The 19,470-nt window shown below is 36.6% G+C and overlaps 1 protein-coding gene across 7 annotated transcripts in view; it reads left to right on the top strand.

The window, feature by feature from the left end:
• The window catches only part of IZUMO1 (izumo sperm-oocyte fusion 1), a 393,444-nt gene that overhangs the window by 241,467 nt on the left and 132,507 nt on the right, over positions 1-19,470 (top strand). For all 7 annotated transcript variants that reach the window (XM_063942733.1, XM_063942731.1, XM_063942732.1 and 4 more), the window contains one exon: positions 7,371-7,445. In XM_063942733.1, the coding sequence (XP_063798803.1) occupies positions 7,371-7,445 (75 nt within the window). The remainder of the gene's footprint in view (positions 1-7,370; positions 7,446-19,470) is intronic.

Here is a 19,470-nt window from a genome sequence, read left to right as displayed (position 1 = left end):
ATCAGTGAAAAAAACAGCTAATCTGCGCATGCGTACGCACAGCAATACACATGCTTGTCATACGGGTATGAAGTCCTTTGTGGTTTTGCACTGGTTCTAGCGATGATTCCAATCGCACTGCCAAATGCAAGGAATTTGACAGGAAGTGGGAGTTTCTGGGTGGCAACTGACCGTTTTCTGGGAGTGTTTGGAAAAACGCAGGCGTGGCCGGGCGTTTGCTGGGTGGGTATCTGATGTCATTACCGTGTCACTCGTCGCAGCAATCATCGCACAGAATAAGTAACTACAGGGCTGGTCTTGTTCTGCACAAAAAGTACTATAGTACAAAATTGCACCTGGCGCTATCACCCACCAAAGTGAGAGCAGCTGACCTCAAAGGGATGATCCCAGTCCCCTCCAAAAAAGAATAATATAAACAAATTGAGACTGCGCTTCTCACTTTGGAAAAATATTTATATATATATATATATATATCTGTCTATCACATGAATTAAAAAACAGACATATAGATACCGGCCAGTATCACAGAATAAAAGACAATTAATACATAACCATAATATTTATAATAAGCTAATAGCACCTTTAGTGTCACAAATGGTGCTCATAAGTCCCTACAGCCTATTAGCACATAATTTGTTAATCGTAGCTAGAAACTTAATCCTAATGAGGTTACCACTGAAAATAATGCAGTGTTTCTGTCCACATTAATATGCGTAAGTAATGCTCTGTTGTTATATCCAATAGGTAGGTAATTTTTCTAGAACCAGTAGATAAATAAAATGTCCAAATGCATTGCAGCAATAGGTTAGTAAAGCACTTTTGATTCAGCATGCAGTTATTCCCATAAAAAGGGTTTGAAGCACAGTTAGTATAGTGTATTAGCCACACACAATGCAGTAAAAAATTCGGCCAGGATTTAGAGTGTACTTTGCAAAACTCTCAATATGATACCTTCTCCTTAATGCTGTGAAAGCAAGCAGCCAAATAGTCACATGTCAGCCTGATAGCTAGGCTCCAATTGCTCCTTCCCCTTAGCACTGGGGCATATATTCAAACAGTTCACCGGACGGTGTATGCAAATTGAGAGACACAGGTATAATTACTTCAATGATGGGGAGTATTCTCCTGTCCCACAATGACTCTCCTATCCCACAAACGCGTTTCTCCACCTCAGGGTCCGTTTCAGCGGCTTCCCCAGTGTCCAGTATACCGTTTATCTGCAATTGATTTGAATGGGATTCTGTATACAAAGATTTTTTATTGCTGACCCCTCAGTACCACCTAGTGGATTATGCTGAATGCAGCAGTCTGTTAATCCTGTTCTAAAGTATGTCCTCCTGACAATGTGATTCTTATGCCCCCATCGCTTCCAGATTGAATGGCTCTCTAATTTAGTCATCCTGCTGTCACTTATATAAGCTGCAATTTTATACTAGGACACATTAATATGCCTCAAAAGAAAGTCATGGGGTCAAATCTGCTCCACCAGTTAATTTCTTTGGCTCCTCATCATCTGGGAACAAGACTCATCCACCCCCCCCCCTCGTCTGAGCCTGCCTCAACTTTGCAAGCATATTCTTCAATCTCTCACAGTCCCACTACCCTCACGCAAGGGACTATAGACTCATTAGACTTCCCTGTTACACTCCGTTCTATTCATTTCATGCTCTCTTCTTTCAAAATGGATATTACTACCGAACTTAAGTCTAACATTCAAGCCCTACGTTCTGACATTTCTGAGATTGGTAATAGGACAGATCACATTGAGAACAAGATGGCATAGCTAGTTGCGTTGCACAACGATTTCATCTCTGCTCATGACTCTCTTCAGGAGGAAGTAGTCTCTGTCTGTGAGAAAGTCACGGACCTAGAAGATCGCTCTTGAAGAAATAATATAAAGATAAAGGTATCCCTGATCAATTTGTTATAGATATTTTCCAGAAGCTATTGCCAGAAACGTCATTGTCAGATCTCCTGATTGATAGGATCCACAGGCTCCCAAAATCCAGGCAGGCTCCTACTCAATCACCCTGAGATACCCTTCTCAGAGTCCACTTCTTTCACATTAAAGAGAAGAGTCTCCATGCTGCACTACCGTCTTTGTCTACTGCGGACTGTCTTAATTCCCTTCAGCTCTTCCCAGATGTGTCCCCTGCAACACTAGCCAAGAGACTCTCATTTTACGCCATCATGCCTGCTTTAAGGAAAGCCAGTGTTCCATACAAATAGGGATTTCCTACTAAACTAATAGTGTTGTGGAATGGTACCTCTACATTCATTCACACTCCTGAAGATGGCCCTGCAATCCTGAAAAAATGGGACATACCTGTTAACAGTCAACTCACTACGTCTGCTGCTTTACCTAAACAAATTCCGACAGAGTGGTCTCTGGTTCCAAGTTAAAGTTTGCTATACTGAGAAGAGAGAGTAAATATGTTCAGTATCTCTCTTCTCTCTTAGTTGTAACAAGTTTTGCCTTCTAGGCTTTTCTACTGGTGCTCTTTATCCAATATTGTATTTGAGTACTACTGTTGTTAGGAGTACCTGCTTTGATATATGTTGTCTTAGTCTGAGGGTTTTGTATGTGTGACCATATTACAGTAATTGTTTTATATCTTACTTTCTATGTTTTCAATGATTACTTATCATTGAGTATTAATACACTGCAATAATTCCCTGGTTTTGTATCATCTTTCTTCTCTCTCCGATATGAAGCTGACCTTTTCTCCTTTAGTTAGGATGCCTATAATTTTGAATTTTGAATTTCTATTGTTATTGTGACAGTATTTAAGGCTGACCCACCTCACATCTATGCTTACTTATCTGTCACCGTATCCTGGTGACTGTGCATCTAGCTCCTTTATGGACGCTATTTCTGTTGTTTTTCCCCACTTTTTTTTCTGTTCTGTCTTTTTCTCCTTTATTGATGCTTATTTTGATTTTTTGTTTGTTGAGAAGTATGTACATGCCCAATAAAATGCACTTGACTCTTTGCAGATGCATCTGTTTTGTATCACATACTGTTTTCTTTCCCCCATGGTGAAGTTCTTAAGTCTTAATGCAAAAGGCTTAAATTCGCCTCGTAAGAGGCGTTTAGCATTGAAATATTTTGCAGATCAAAAGGCGGAAGTGGTTGCTAGACAGGAATCACATTTTTTATTGCACTCCCCCCTCAATTCTCCAATAATAATTATCCACTATCTTATATTTCATGTTGTCCGTTTAAAAGAAATGGAGTGGCTATACTCTTTCATAAATCATGCCCTTTTCAATTGGAGAACAAGTGGGTAGATTGCAATGATGGATACTTTATTCTCAGAGAGAAGATACATTCTAGATATGTTACTCTTTAGTCCCTCTATGCCCACAATACCAGGCAGCCTTGTTTAGTAAAAAAAAAAAAATTACAAGATGTTAAGAAGGGTGCAGTTTTTATTATGAGTGATTTTAAACTAGCTCCTGACCATCAGATGGATAAATCCTTCTCTCTCGATAAGCAATATGGTAGTGCAGCTCAATCCCTAGCCTCCTCCTCACATTTACTAGCTGAATTTGACTTATATGATGCCTGGAGGGTTAAAAATTCTGAAACAAGTGATTATACGTACTATTCAGCAGTACATAAATCCTACTCGAGAATATATCTCATCCATACTGATAAATGGTCGCTGCAACTAATCCCCAGGGTTGAGATATCACTGATATCCTGGTCTGACCATGCCCCTCTGGTATGGCCTTGGTGTCACACTTCGACTAGCTCCCCTCCACAACCCTGGAGGTTGCAGGATTATATTTTGAGGGATGAGGATGACATTTCTTTCTTGCGAGAGGCATTGTCTTCTTATTAATAAGTTAATGACCCAGCTGATACCTAAATTGCCAATCATTGGTGTGCCTTTAAGAGGAGCTGCAATTTAGGCTGCAGCACGGAATAAATGTCATAATCAAGCAGTTCAGCTATCTTATGAGATGGAGGTGGTAACATTAAAAATCCTCTAGAGATCCTACTATCCTTGCGGCCTTAACTGAAGCTAAGAGGAAACTTAATAGCTTGTATCTCTTTCATATCCAAACAGCAAATTCTACACTGAATCAGAAATTTCACACATTGGGAAATAGAGATAGTAAATTGTTAGCCCAGAAGCTCAGGGGCAAAAAATCCAAGTAATAGAATAAAGGGCTTGACCAACTCAGACAGGTTTGTGTCCTTGAATCCGAAAGATATTGCTAATCAATTTGCTTCCTACTATGAGAAATTGTATAACCTTAATCAAAATGCTCTCACTCCTCAACCCTCGTTACAGCTCATACACTCCTTTCTAGACTCCATTACCTTGCCTTCTATTTCTCCTGATGATGCTTCTGCACTTTCCTCTCCTTGGACGGCTGAGGAACTTCATTCTATCTTGAAATCCCTTAAGAAAGATAAAGCCCCAGGTCTGCATGGGTTTATCAATCATTTTTCTATGGTATTTCAGGAATCCCTTTCCCCTATTCTCATTCATCTGTATAATGATGTTTCTAAGAACTATTTCCCAGGTGAAATGCTGGAAGCTGAGATAGTTATGCTACCCAAACTTGGCAAGAATCCTTCTCTCTGTCAAAACTAAAGACCTATAGCACTTTTCAATACAGACATAAAGTCATATGCTAAATTAATTGCGAATAGGTTGATTCCGTTGGTCCCTATTCTAGTAGCCCAGGACCAAGTTGGTTTTACGATGGCCGGCAAGCTCTGGATGACACCAGGAGAGTCTTTTCCCTGCTAGAAGCTTACTCTGCTCATCAGAAACCTTTACTATTGCTTTCTCTCGATGCAGAGAAGGCTTTTGCTAGGATACATTAGCTCTATATGTCTAAGGTTCTTGCTAAGTTTGGGTTTTCTGTCAGAATTTCCTTTACCAGTACTCTCAGCCTACGGCACGTGTCTTTAATAACGGGTTTCTAAATAATCCCTTCCCTATCACTAATGGCACTCGCCAGGGGTGCCCTTTATCACCATTAATTTTCGCTGTTCGATAGAGCCCTTAACTGAAAAAATTAGGCTATCCACTTTAGTAGATGGGGTGTCTATAGGTGCATCACAGCTAAAGATCTGCTTATTCGCAGATGATGTTCTTTTATTTGTAACAAACCCTGAATATTCTCTTCCAGCTCTTCATAACATCATCTAGAACTACTCTAATATATCATGCTGCAAATTGAACACATCCAAAACTGAGGCACTTGCTTTGGGCTTAGACAAATCTCTTCTTCAATCCCTACAGTCCCACTACAACTATTCTTGGCAATCCTCTTCTCTTCTATATTTAGAAATTAAAATTCCTCTAAATTTTCAAGATGCGTAATATATAACTTCTTACTCCTCCTTGCCCAGTTTACAGTCCTCACTAAGCAGTGGATAAAGTACGATATATCTTGGATGGGGCGCCTTTCCTCTATTAAAACGATGCTCCTCCCTAACATTCTATATTTATTCAGGGCCATCCCCTATGTGGTTCCACTTAATCTACTTTATACATTTTATTCAATCATGTCTACCTTTATCTGTAAAGGTAAAAGACCTAGAATGGGTAGAGCTCGTTTACATAGGTCCAAAGGTAGTGGAAGTCTTGCCTTTCCTAATCTTGAGCTTTATCAACATGCATGTTTACTTGAACAATTGAAAGACTGGCTCTCGCTTAGATCTATGAAACCTTGTGTGGAAATTGAGATGTATATGTGTAAGAGTTTGCCCCTGTCTGACTTGATTTGGATTAAGGCTGCCCATAGCCTGCCCTCTGCTAAATTTTTAAAAAGTATTTATAATACCCTAATAGTTTGGGATAAATTAATTGCTGTTTTGGGTGAATTCTCCCTACCTTCCTCAAATTTAGCCCTTTTGGCAGTTTCAAAATTAATCCCTGACTTTTATTTACAAAATTGCCAAGATCTAGGTATCCGAGTGATTAAAGACTTATATGACAACTCAGTTCTTAAATCCTTCCAGCAACAAAAAATTCAATACTCTGTCTCAGTTAAAGATTTTTTATAAGTATTTGCGTATTAGACATTGGATTGTGACACACTCATCTGCTCCACACTCTCTCCCTTTCTCCTCCACCATATGTACTATCTAAATTTTCTACCCCAGGTCATAAGTGGTATTTCTCTATGGAAGTCTACTCTCCTATCTCCTCACGATGAACTGAAACTACAAATCAAAGTTAGGTGGGAATTAGAACTGAACATCTTCTTGACAGATGATGAATGGAATAAAGTCGTTTTTGAATGCTTTTAAGATGTCTAGAGGCATTAACCATTCCAAAATGATGTTTAAATTAATACATGGTCTCTATCACACCCAGGAAAGACTCCCCAAAATTTGTTCTGAATCTACAAAATTTTGCTGGAGAAACTGTGGGCTAGAGGGAACTCTAATTCATATATTTTGGTTATGCCCTCTTATTAAACCATTACGGACTGAGGTTTTTGATCTGATTAAGCAGGTTACGAATGTGTTGCTACTGTTCCTCCCTGAAATTATCCTTTTACATTGTTTTCCTCCCTCTGTTCCCAGTGAACATACTTACATTATAGGTCATATACTCATAGCTACTAGGGCTGCATTAGCCCAGTATTGGAAAAGGGTAGACTCTCAATGGTTATAAAAATCATATCTTCTGTTCTATGTAGCTTTGAAATGGAGACCACATGATTTAAGTATTCTTTGGCTACATCTTCTCTCTTGACTAAATAGCTAGCATTGTGGAATTATTATACCTCCAATATAGCCCCACAGAATGCACTCACCTAGGAGGATTGTGAGATCCTTCCTTTGTGTCCCCACTGTTTTTTTACTGCTGCTCCTGAGGATCAACCGGGTTTCGAGATGATTTATTTATTTTTTCTTCTTCTAATCATTGATTGGTATATTTTTGCTGATTCTTTTGATTCTCATAGCTGTATGAATATGAGGATTAAGGGCATGTGCATACTTCTTACATCTTAATTCTTGATTGTATACTTATTGACTGATTGACTCTCTTAGAGTTTATATTTTGGCATTATTTCTCCCCCTCTCTTTTTCTTCCCTTTTTTTTCTTACCATTATTATTTTTTTTGTTATTATTGCAGATCAAATGTTGATATGCCATTGTGTTTGTGTTTATTTACAGCATTTATACTTTTTTTCGCTTTGAATACAGCAAGACATTAAAATACAGTTTCAATAATAATTGTCAGAGCTTTTATTGTGTTTTTGCTTATTATATAATACATCAAACTATTTAGAGCTATTGTTATGTAGACTGTCTGTATTGACCATAAACAAAACTTCACTGTGGGGAAATAATTCTGCCTTGAAAAATTTAAGTTTTTCTGTTTTTCAGATTTGCAAACTGGCCAAAGTTGTACACCCTGTAAAAACTATATTCATTTCTTTAATGCAGCTCTATTCTGTGGAGGTAAGATTCAGGAAAATGGTATAAAATATCAAATTCAGCAACCATCTTTAATAAATTGGAAAAGGTTGAAAGAATGGTTTCTGCACAAGACTTATATAAATCTACTAAATATTAAGACCTACAATAAAGACCCTCTGTTTCAGGGTCGTATTAAAGTAAGAGAGGGCCCATGTTCAGCCACCATCTGGGTCCCCCCTCTCTAGTCAGCAGCACAGTAGACTATGAGCACTAGGGTCACTAGTAGACCCCAGCACTGTCTAGAGTACATGAGAAAGTATCTGGGGAAATAGAACGATGGCCATTTTTCTGGTGATTTTTCCTTCTGCGCATGTGCAAAATGCTGGGAAAATGGCCACCGTGCCATTTTTCCAGTGATTTCTATAGTGCTGCTGCTGCTGAAATGGAACTCCAGAGGAGTAAGTATTGATTAAATGGGTGCAGAGTGTACAGTATGGGCCCCCCCTGCACACACCCTGCACTCATTATAGATAGGTAGCATTTAGTTACCCTTCATGGTGAGGACCTTTCCCATAATCCCCTTGGTCCATGTCACCAACTATTTGGAGTAGTAACCTGTGGCGAGCAGAGCGAGACTCCGAGCCCGAAGCACAGCGAGCGAAACAAGCCCACGAGGATACAATGGAGCATACAAGTGAAACTCAGACAATTAGAATATTGTGCAAAAGTTCATTTATTTCAGTAATTCAACTTAAAAGGTGAAACTAATATATTATAAATACTCATAACATGCAAAATGAGATAATTCAAACCTTTATTTGTTATAATTTTGATAATTGTGGCTTACAGTTTCAGAAAACCCCAAATCCAAAATCTCTGAAAATTAGAATATTACATAAACTCAATAAAAAAAGATTTTAAATACAGAAATGCCAGCCCTCTGAAAAGTATAATCGTGCACATGTGCTCAGAACTTGGTTTTGCAGAAGCATCCATCTCTGGATCAGGCCCCCCATTCAAAAACATACTGATAGGTGGCAAGGACTAGTTTGAGTCATTATATAGAGCAACAACTGAATGCTCCCATAATAGTTGCCTTGCCCTTCACAATAATGTAAAGCTATAGTGCTAATAATGCACTATATATATATATATATATATATACACATATAGAACACAAACTCCCTTGTTGCGCTGTTTGAAGAGTATATAGATGGAATCAAACTAGTGGGCTAAGTTCTCTGTTAGACAGAACTGGAATAAACAATATGTGTAGCAATAGTGAAATTGGCGCCCCAAGGAAATGAAATTGTTTCCCTACTTTTCTAGTATCTATATCATAATACAGCATAACATTACATGCATCATAAAATAAACAATACGTTCCAATACACAAATTTTATTAAAAAATTATACAAATAGCAGCAGTGTCCATGTACATATGAATACTCTTTGGTACAACAGCCCCCTACCACATATAATGGGGTCTTATTCCACATAAGTGTACATATACTTCTTTTATGATATCCTACTTCCATAAATGCAGATTGAGGGTCACATCAAAACAAGAAAGAATACCCAATGCGTTTCATCTCACACAGAGACTTCATCAGGAGTGCATCTCATATGAGGAGTATATCATTAGATGATTGTACCATAAGGCAGTGTTTTTAGACACTTTCTCACAGAACAGGTCTCACGTTACAATACAAGTGAGTGCATGTAAGAGAATAAAGAATATAGAAAGGGTAAATTCTAGCACAAATAATAATTGGTCTGCCCAATCAAATCCCTTAATTACCTGCCCAAACAAGTAACAAAATACATGAAAATACAATAGAGTAAAAGATTGATCAAAGGCGCCGCAAAATGGACAAGACAAGAACACACGATCCAACTCTCTCTAAGGTAAGTAAATAACAATAAAAATATTAATAATAAAAATATTACAGATTCCTCGTGTTTGTACGGTGTCCTCAACTCACTCGTTGTTGTCCAAAGATTCAAAAGGTTACATAAAAAAGAAAAATCAACAATATACAATGTGCAATATTGCTTTAAACTAAGGTGTACTCCCTATAGTGTCCAGAAAGAAAGCCCTCATGTGGTATTCTCCTTAGAAGATGAAAGGATAGGCTCTCGCCACCATTCCAAATATATAGGGAAGCGTACCAAGGACTCACATAACAAAAGATTAGGAAATGCACATAAAGGTATCTTTACATAGCATGTGACATCAGCCACAGATATAATGAATTGCGTACCCAACTCACGTAATAAAATGTTGAACTCCACATATAAAGGTATCCACTGTTTCTTACTTACAGAGATATTTTTATTTCTTCAAAGGTGTATAAAATCCGAATACATTAAAAAGTTTTTTGCAGTCTGATGTAAAACAGTGCTTAGATCCACAAAGGTTACTAAAGTCCTTTAAGTCAGATGTAAAAGACTTTAATACAGGTGAGTATCCGGAATATCACTAGTAATAATCCTCCAGCACAATGATCAACGCTATAGACTAGAATAGCTAAATGCTCTATCCCATATCAGCATTTAATATACAAAAACAGGTTTTACAGATCAAAATAATGAACACACTCGCGAACCGAAAGTATCTGCGTTCCACAGTGCGTTCCACCAGTCTGGGAATTCCTATTGCGAATTGCGCCAATGTCATCCACAATCAGGGCAACTGAGTAAAGAGCGTCAGCGTTCCACGCTGCGTTTCACCGGCCCAGAAGTCCCCATAGCACATGTGCCAGTTTCATCAGCAGTGATAAAAGAAGGATAATAAGCATCAATGTTCCACGCTGCATTCCATTACCATAACAGATTCTAATGCGCATGTGAAAATGCTATGGGCTTTACAACTACTGACTACATGAAAGTTTAAAAAATCATATTATATTGTTTTCATTAAGATACCAAGGAAGAATTAATAGATATAGTCTTAAATGTTTTCATTATGTTAAGGTAAGGCACCCACCCTTTCACAGCAGGATGGTTAATTAATTAATCTATAATACAAATAGCCTCAGAATGAACCTTTACAAGGGACATGTAGGTACAAATAGAGAAAATGCAAATTCTCAGTTATACAGTATAATACAGGGCCAGATACCCTATTTCGAATGCATATCATTCAATTATATAACATTCCAGGAGGACCTATACATCCCATGTGGTGGAATTTCATAGAAACCGATTAAAAAGTTCACATTTTACATAAACCATTTTAATTCAAATTCAGAATTCAAATTATTAGGGATCAAGGTATGTAACTTAAAGATCCATTGCAGCTCAGCTATAGTAATATTCCCCTCTATTTCACAGTCTCTCCAACTAGCTCTTATATGTTGGATACCGATAAATGAATCTATTTTAGAGGGTAAACACGTGTGTTTATTCAAGAAATGTTCCGAAAAGGTAAGTGTTGTCACACCTTTTTTATGTTGCGTATATGCTCTGATACGCGATTCTTGAGGGCTCTACCTGTTCTCCCTATATATAGAAGCCCACACTCACAATTCATAAGATACACAATATTCGTGGTGTGACAGGTGATAAAAATCCTTAATTTCATATTTGATGTTATTTACAGTGAAATGAATTATTTTAGAAGTGATAGCATGTATGGTTCTACAAGCAATACATGTTCCACATCTGTGGAATCCTTTCGTATGGACTGGATTATTAGATTCAAAATGTAATGCACTCCTTATGAGGGAATTTTTTTAATTTTCACATCTTCTATATATAAAGCGCGGTTTATCCGGTATAATATCTTTTAATACAGGATCCCTCAATAAGAGATGCCAATGGTTTTTGATTATCCATTCTTGTGCTTTATAATCTGACCCAAATCCAGATATAAAGGCCCATTTGGATGTATTACTTGAAGTTTTCTTATTCACTTTATCCAGAATATCATTTCTTTCTATCTTATCCATTTCTTCTTCTGCCTGTTCGATGAGTTCCACTCTATAGCTTATTTCTAAAAAAAAAAATTCATAATGGTCTTCTGTTCTTGGTAATCTTGTTTTTGCTTCAATTTCTCTTCAATCACAAAAATTGTGCCTTCAGGATACCCTTCAAAAAGTTGGGATGGTGTTGGCTACTATTCTGAATAAAACTGTTAGCGTCAGTAGGTTTGGAGTACACCTTAGCATGTATTCTATTGTCCTTAATGTAAATAGTGAGATCTAGAAAGTTCAATTTTACTTTACTTATTGAAAAAGTCAATTTGATGCTAAGATTATTTGAATTAAAAAATGTGCAAAAATTTTCTAGATTCTGTCGTTCTCCTTTCTACACGAAAATAATATCATCTATGGTATGTACCTATGCCAGGACACCAAGCTCACACCATCCAATGCGTTCCTCCACATTGCATCTTCTTCCCATATCGCCATAAATAGATTCGCATAGCTTGGTGCGAACTTGGTGCCCATGGCAGTCCCTATTTTCTGAATGAAATATTCTCCTTCAAAGAAAAAATAATTATTTTCAAGAATAAACTGTATACTGTCAAGAATAAAATTCATTCTGTCTCGAGTCATCTATTTTTTCTAGATGCCATTTTATAGCCCCAGTCCTATCTGTATGATTAATTATGGTGTACAGGGATGTTACATCTGCTGTTACTAGATAGGATCCCTCTTCCCATTGAACCATATTAACTTTATTGATAGTGTCTGTGGTATCTTTTAAGTAGGCTCTTTCTTTCACTACCAATGGTTGAAGGTAAAAATCTATCATTTCAGACAAGTTAGTGGTTAAACTTCCTGTGCCCGAAATTATAGGACGTCCTGGAGGTTTTTGAGAATTTTTGTGTATTTTGGGAAGGGTATATATAGTTGGAGTTTTTGGGTGTTGAATATTCAAAAATTCTAACTCTTTATTAGTAAGAATACCCTTATCTAAATACTTGCTAATCAATTTTAAATAAATATTTTTAATTTTCAAGGTTTGATCCATTTTCAATTTTTGATATGTACCATTGGAATTAAGTTGTGCTAGGATTTCAGCATTATAATCCTTTATATCTTGAATTGTTATTCCTCCTCTCTTATCACAGGGTTTTATCACTATTTCTTTATCATCCTTAAGTGACTTAATACCTAATCTTTGCTTCCGTGTTATATTTTGTTTAAGAATTATTATTTTATTTTTATTTTTTCATTTTATTGACATTTTCTAGGACAGGTTTTGTAAAGATCTCTATCATACAGCCTTTCATGTGTGCTGGAAAAAAGTAGATTTTTTTTCTTGAAAGGAGTACTTGTTTCCTCCTTTGGGATTTCAGTCTTATTGGTTGCAAAAAAAAATTTCAAGGTTAATTTCCTCGAAAATGTATGAATTTCAATGTGAGATTTGAAAGCATCCACTCTTGATGTCGGTGCAAATTTTAAGCCCTTCTGGAGGATACTTTCTTTAACCTTTGTTAGAACTCTTGAGCTTAAATTACAGATTTTTACATTATCTTTTTCACCATAAAGCATTCTCTTTTATTAGTAGGGAGCCTAATTTATTCATAGCTGTTTCTAAGTCATCGTCCGATGTCTCACCGCTAGCTATACCACAATTTAATTTTAAAACTTCTTTAATCAATTCTTGTCTTTCTTTCAAATGTCTAAACATTATGCAGCCTGAATCTACCCCGATTGGGATGTAAGAGAATAAAGAATATAGAAAGGGTAAATTCTGGTGCAAATAATAATTGGTCGGCCCACTCAAATCCCTTAATTACTTGCCCAAACAAGTAACAAAATACATGAAAATACAATAGAGTATGAGATTGATCAAAGGCGCCGCAAAATGGACAAGACAATAAAACGAGATGCAAAAGAAACAGACAACCATCTCAGAAAATAATGACAATGAAAAAGATAATGTAAACATCTTTAATTTAAGCTCAAGAGTTTTAACAAATGAGTATGCTCCAGAAGGGTTTAAAATTTGCACCGACATCAAGAGTGGATGCTTTCAAATCTCACATTGATATTTATAAATTTTCAAGGAAATTAACCTTGAAAAATTTTTTGCAACCAATAAGACAAAAATCCCAATGGAGGAAACAAGTACTCCTCCTTTCAAGAAAGAATCAACTTTTTTTCTGGCACACATGAAAGGCTGTATGATAGAGAGTTTTACAAAATCTGTCCAAGAAGATGTCAACAAAATTAAAAATAATAAAAAAATGAAATTATTTCCTAAACAAAATATAACATGGAAGGAAAGATTAACTATTAAGTCACTTAAGGATGATAAAGAAATAGTGAAAAACACTACAATAAGGGAGGAGGAATAACAATTCAAGATATAAAGGATTATAAAGCGGAAACCCTAGCACAACTTAATTAAAATGGTACATATCAAAAATTTAAAATGGATCCGACCTTGAAAATTAAAAATAATTATTTAAAATTGATTAGCAAGTATTTAGATAAGGGTATTCTTACTAATAAAGAGTTAGAATTTTTGAATATTCAACACCCAAAAACTCCAACTATATATACCCTTCCCAAAATACACAAAAATTCAGAAAAACCTCCAGGACATCCTATAATTTCAGGCACAGGAAGTTTGACCACTAACTTGTCTGAAATGATAGACTTTTACCTTCAACCATTGGTAGTGAAAGGAAGAGCCTACTTAAAAGATACCACAGACACTATCAATAAATTGAATATGGTTCAATGAAATTGAATATGGTTCAATTAAATTGAATATGGTTCAATGGGAAGAGGGATCCTATCTAGTAACAGCGGATGTAACATCCCTGTACACCATAATTAATCATACAGGTGGGATTGGGGCTATAAAATGGCATCTAGAAAAAAACAGGGATGACTCAAGACAGAATACATTTTATTCTTGAAAGTATACAGTTTATCCTGGAAAATAATTATTTTTTCTTTGAAGGAGAATATTTCATTCAGAAAATAGGGACTGCCATAGGCACCAAGTTCGCACCAAGCTATGCGAATCTATTTATGGTGAGATGGGAAGAAGATGCCATGTGGATGAATGCATTGGATGGTGTGAGCTTGGTATCCTGGAAGAGGTACATAGATGATATTATTTTCACGTGGAAAGGAGAATGACAGAATTTAGAAAAATTTGTTCATTTCTGAATTCAAATAATGTTAACATCAAATTGACTTTTTCAATAAGTCAAGAAAAAGTGAACTTGGTAGATCTTACTATTTACATTAAGGACAATAGAATACATGCAAAGGTATACGCCAAACCTACTGAATCGAACAGTTTTTTTCCATATAGTAACCAACACCTTCCCAAGTGGCTGAAGGGTATCCCGAAGGGACAATTTTTGTGACTGAAGAGAAATTACAGTGAAAAACAAGATTACCAAGAACAGAAGACCATTATGAAAATATATTTTTAGAAAAAGGCTATAGAGTGGAAATCATCGAACAGGCAGAAGAAGAAATGGATAAGATAGAAAGAAATGATATTCTGGATAAAGTGAATAAGAAAACTTCAAGAAATACATCCGATTGGGCCTTTATATCTGGATTTGGGTCAGATTATAAAGCACAAGAATGGATAATCAAAAACCATTGGCACCTCTTATTGAGGGATCCTGTATTAAAAGATATTATACCGGATAAACTGCTCTTTGTATATAGAAGATGTGAAAATGTAAAAAATTCCCTTGTAAGGAGTGCAGTACATTTTGAATCTAATAATCCACTCCGTACGAAAGGATTCCACAGATGTGGAACATGTATTGCTTGTAGAACCATACATGCTACCACTTCTAAAATCACTAATTTCACTGTAACTAACATCAAATATTAAATTAAGGATTTTATGACCTGTCACACCACGAATATTGTGTATCTTATTAAGTATGAGTGTGGGCTTCTATATATAGGGAGAACAGGTAGAGCTCTCAAGACACGCGTATCAGAGCATATACGCAACATAAAAAAGGTGTGACAACACTTACCCTTTCTGAACATTTCTTGAATAAACACATGTGTTCACGCCCTAAAATAGATTCATTTATCAGTGTCCAACATATTAGAGCTAGTTGGAGAGACCGCGATAAAGACGGGAATCTTGCTAAAGCTGAGATGCAATGGATCTTTAAGTTACATACCATGATCCCTAATGGTTTGAATTCTGAATTTGAATTAAAATGGTTTATGTAAAATGTGAACTTTTTAATCGGTTTCTATGAAATTCCGCCACATGGGATGTATAGGGCCTTCTGCAATGTAATATAGTTGAATGATATGCATTTGACATAGTGTTTCTGGCCCTGTATTATATAACTGAGAATTTGCATTTTCTCCATTTGTACCTACATATCCCTTGTAAAGGTTCATTCTGAGGCTATTTGTTATTGTGTTAATTAATTAACCATCCTGCTGTGAAAGGGTGGGTGCCTTATCTTAACGTAATGATAATATTTAAGACTATATCTATTAATTCTTCCTTGGTATCTTGATAAAACAATATAATATGATTTTTTAAAACTTTTATGTAGTCAGTTGTTGTAAAGCCCATAGCAGCCATTTTTACATGCACATTAGAATCTGTTATGGTACGTAGCGTGGAACACTGATGCTCATTATCCTTCTTTTATCACTGTTGATGAAACTGGCACATGTGCTATGGGGACTTCCGGGCCGGTGAAATGCAGCGCGGAACGCTGATGCTCTTTACTCGGTTCCCCTGATTGCGGATGACACTGGCGCATGCGCAATAGGAATTCACGGACTGGTGGAACGCACCGTGGAACGCGGATACTTCCGGTTCGCGAGTGTGTTCATCTATAGATTGTAAGCTTGCGAGCAGGGCCTTCCTACCTCTGTCTGTCTCTCTGTCTTTGCCCAGTTTTGTTCTATAACTGTTGTTTTAATTGTAAAGCGCAACGGAATATGCTGCGCTATATAAGAAACTGCTAATAAATAAATGAATAAAATTATTTTGATCTGTAAAACTTGTTTTTGTATATTAAATGCTGATATGGGATAGAGCATTTAGCTATTCTAGCAGAGGCAGAACTCTGGGAGGCAACGGAGTCATCTGCCGCCGGGCTCCTACTCTGAAGAGGGGCACCTCTTCTCCCATTCTGTGACACCATTGAATTAAGTTAATTGATAGCTGTCGCTATCAATTGTAACAGGTCATGGGTTGGGTTCTAATCCTAGGTATGACTGCTAAGAAATGTGTGATTTAAAATAAAAGACAATTAAATGTATAAATACAGTACATACATTTTTTCAGAACACTCCATTAACACACACACACACACACACACACACACACACACACACATATATGCACACATACATACATACATACATATATTTATCTTTATATATGAAATATGGGGACACCAATATTTATCTTGCGTCCGGGCAACAGTGACGAACTTACGCCACTGTATTCTAGTCTATATCGTTGATCATTGTGTGTTTAGTTGTCTTTGTATTTGAAAAACTTATTACTTTGGAGATTGTTCCCATCATGCAATGCATCTTTGAACTTCCTGTAGAGCAGGTATAAAGGTTGCACAGCCCACACTCTGTATCTACACCTTGACAAAGACCTGGTTGGGTCAAAACAGCGTTGGTGCATACAGAGAGTGGACTTTTAAAGCAGTTGTAAGGATTTCCGCTGTGTTTTACTACAAGGTATGCTGGAGGACTATTACTAGTGATATTCCAGATACGCACCTGTATTAACGTCTTTTACATCTGACTTAAAGGACTTTAGTAACCTTTGTGGATCTAAGCACTGTTTTCCATCAGACTGCAAAAAACTTTTTAATGTATTCGTATTTTTTACACCTTTGAGGAAATAAAAATATCTTTACAAGTAAGAAACAGTGGATCTTTGTTTTAAAGATACCTTTATATGTGGAGTTCAACATTTTATTACGTGAGTTGGGTACGCAATTCATTATATCTGTGGCTGATGTCATATGCTACATAAAGATACCTTTATGTGCATTTCCTAATCCTTTGTTATGTGAGCCCTTGGTACGCTTCCCTATCTATTTGGAATGGTGGCGAGATACTATTGTTTTATCTTCTAAGGAGAATACCACATGAGGGCTCTCTTTTTGGACACTATATGGAGAACACCTTTTTTTAAAGCAATATTACACATTGTATATTGTATTTTTTTCTTTTTTATGTAACCTTTTGAATCTTTGGACAACAACGATTGATTTGAGGACACCGTACAAACACAAGGAATCCGTAATATTTTTATTATTAATATTTTTATTGTTATTTACTTACCTTTGAGAGTTGGATCGTGTTTTCTTGTCTTGTCCATTTTGCGGCACTTTTGATCAATCTCTTACTCTATTGTATTTTCAAGTGCTTGTGCCTGATAATCTCTAAAAAAGGATGTGTGAAACATTCATCCATTTGGTGGAATGAATAGTGTATCCCAGTATCACATGTCATACTGGGATACACTACTCATTCCACCAGATGGTTGAATGCTTCTGAGATTTTCCTGTGAAATTTCCCTGCGAGTCTGAACCCCTAAGTATCATACGTCCTTTTTTAGAGATTATCAGGCACAAGCACTCACTTGTATAGTAACGTGAGGCCTGTGTCTGAGAACACTGCCTTATGGTACAGTCATCTAATGATATACTCCTTATTTGAGATACACCCCTGATGAAGTCTCTGTGCGATACGAAATGCATTGGATATTCTATCTTGTTTTGATGTGACCTCCAATCTGCATTATTGGAAGGAGGATATCATAAAAGATATATGTACACTTATGTGGAATCAGGCCCCAATTATATGTGGTAGGGGGCCGTTGTACCAAAGAGTATTCATAAGTATATGGACACTGCAGCTATTTTATAAATTTTTAATAAAATTTGTGTATTGATACTTATTTTTCACTTTATGATGCATGTAATGTTATGCTGTATTATGATATAGACACTAGCAAAGTAGGGAATCAATTTCAGTTCCCTGGGGCGCCAATTTCACTATTGCTATATATATATATATATATATATATATATATAAAACACAGGCATCAGACACTGAATATAGCATACTAAGGCTGGAAACACAGGTGCATACAAAATTAAGTTCAAATATAAAAGTAAGTCTTAGCATTTCCCGTGATTAATGGTCATCCTGCTGCAACAATCTGCAGTCATTATCCGCCATGCTCTCCTGGCACAGCCAACGTCTACAGTCCCTGGCACTACAAAACTGCATCCTATTCGCTGGCCTCTTACAGGCATCAGTGCAATATGCAGTGGGGGAACCTTGGACTATCCCAAAACGTTTTTTGTAAGTTTCACCCGTCTGGTGCAGATAGTTTGCTGTCACACAGAGATCAAGGTTGTTTTTTATCCTGTGCATCGTAAAAATGCTTAGTTCAAAAGTAGAGGAATGTGTTCACTTAAAACTTTTAGTTAAATTGAACAAAACGCCCACCAAAACTTTCCGAATGCTAACCGAGGCTTATGGGGCAGATTGTATGTCAAGTGCATGTGTGTTTGATAGCACAAAAAATTAAGTGACAGTCGTGAGGATGTCAAAAATGATGACTGTCCTGGGAGGCATTAAACAAACAAAAATGTGGAAAAACATGAGAAAATTTTTGAATTGACCGTCGACTCGGCAACCAAATGATAGCAGAAATGGAAAAATTTTGCATCATGATCTTAACATGACAGAAGTTTGTGCTAAGATGGTTCCAAGGCCTGTCACTGCCGAGCAGAAAGAAAATCAGAAAGCAAGTCAAAACAAATCCAAATTCAAAGCCATATTAGATGTTTTCTTTGACAATGGTGTTATTTTGGAAGACGCAACAGTGAATCAATATTGCTACAAAATTGTACTAGCAAATTTGCGGAAAAGAATCTAAAGAAATAGGCTAGATTTGTAGAAAAATGGTTTCATCTACCATCAGGACAATGCTCCGGCCCACACAGCTCTCTCTGTGAAGCGGTTTTTGTCTGAGAAACAGATGCAGTGCTAGAACACCCTCCATACTCGCCAGGCCTAGCACCATGTGACTTCTTTATTTTACCTAAAGT

This window comes from Pseudophryne corroboree, chromosome 10 (assembly GCF_028390025.1).
Source record: "Pseudophryne corroboree isolate aPseCor3 chromosome 10, aPseCor3.hap2, whole genome shotgun sequence".
NCBI lineage: Eukaryota > Metazoa > Chordata > Amphibia > Anura > Myobatrachidae > Pseudophryne > Pseudophryne corroboree.
The sequence above is the reverse complement of the archived record's forward strand: the minus strand, read 5'-3'. Positions and strand labels throughout refer to the sequence as shown.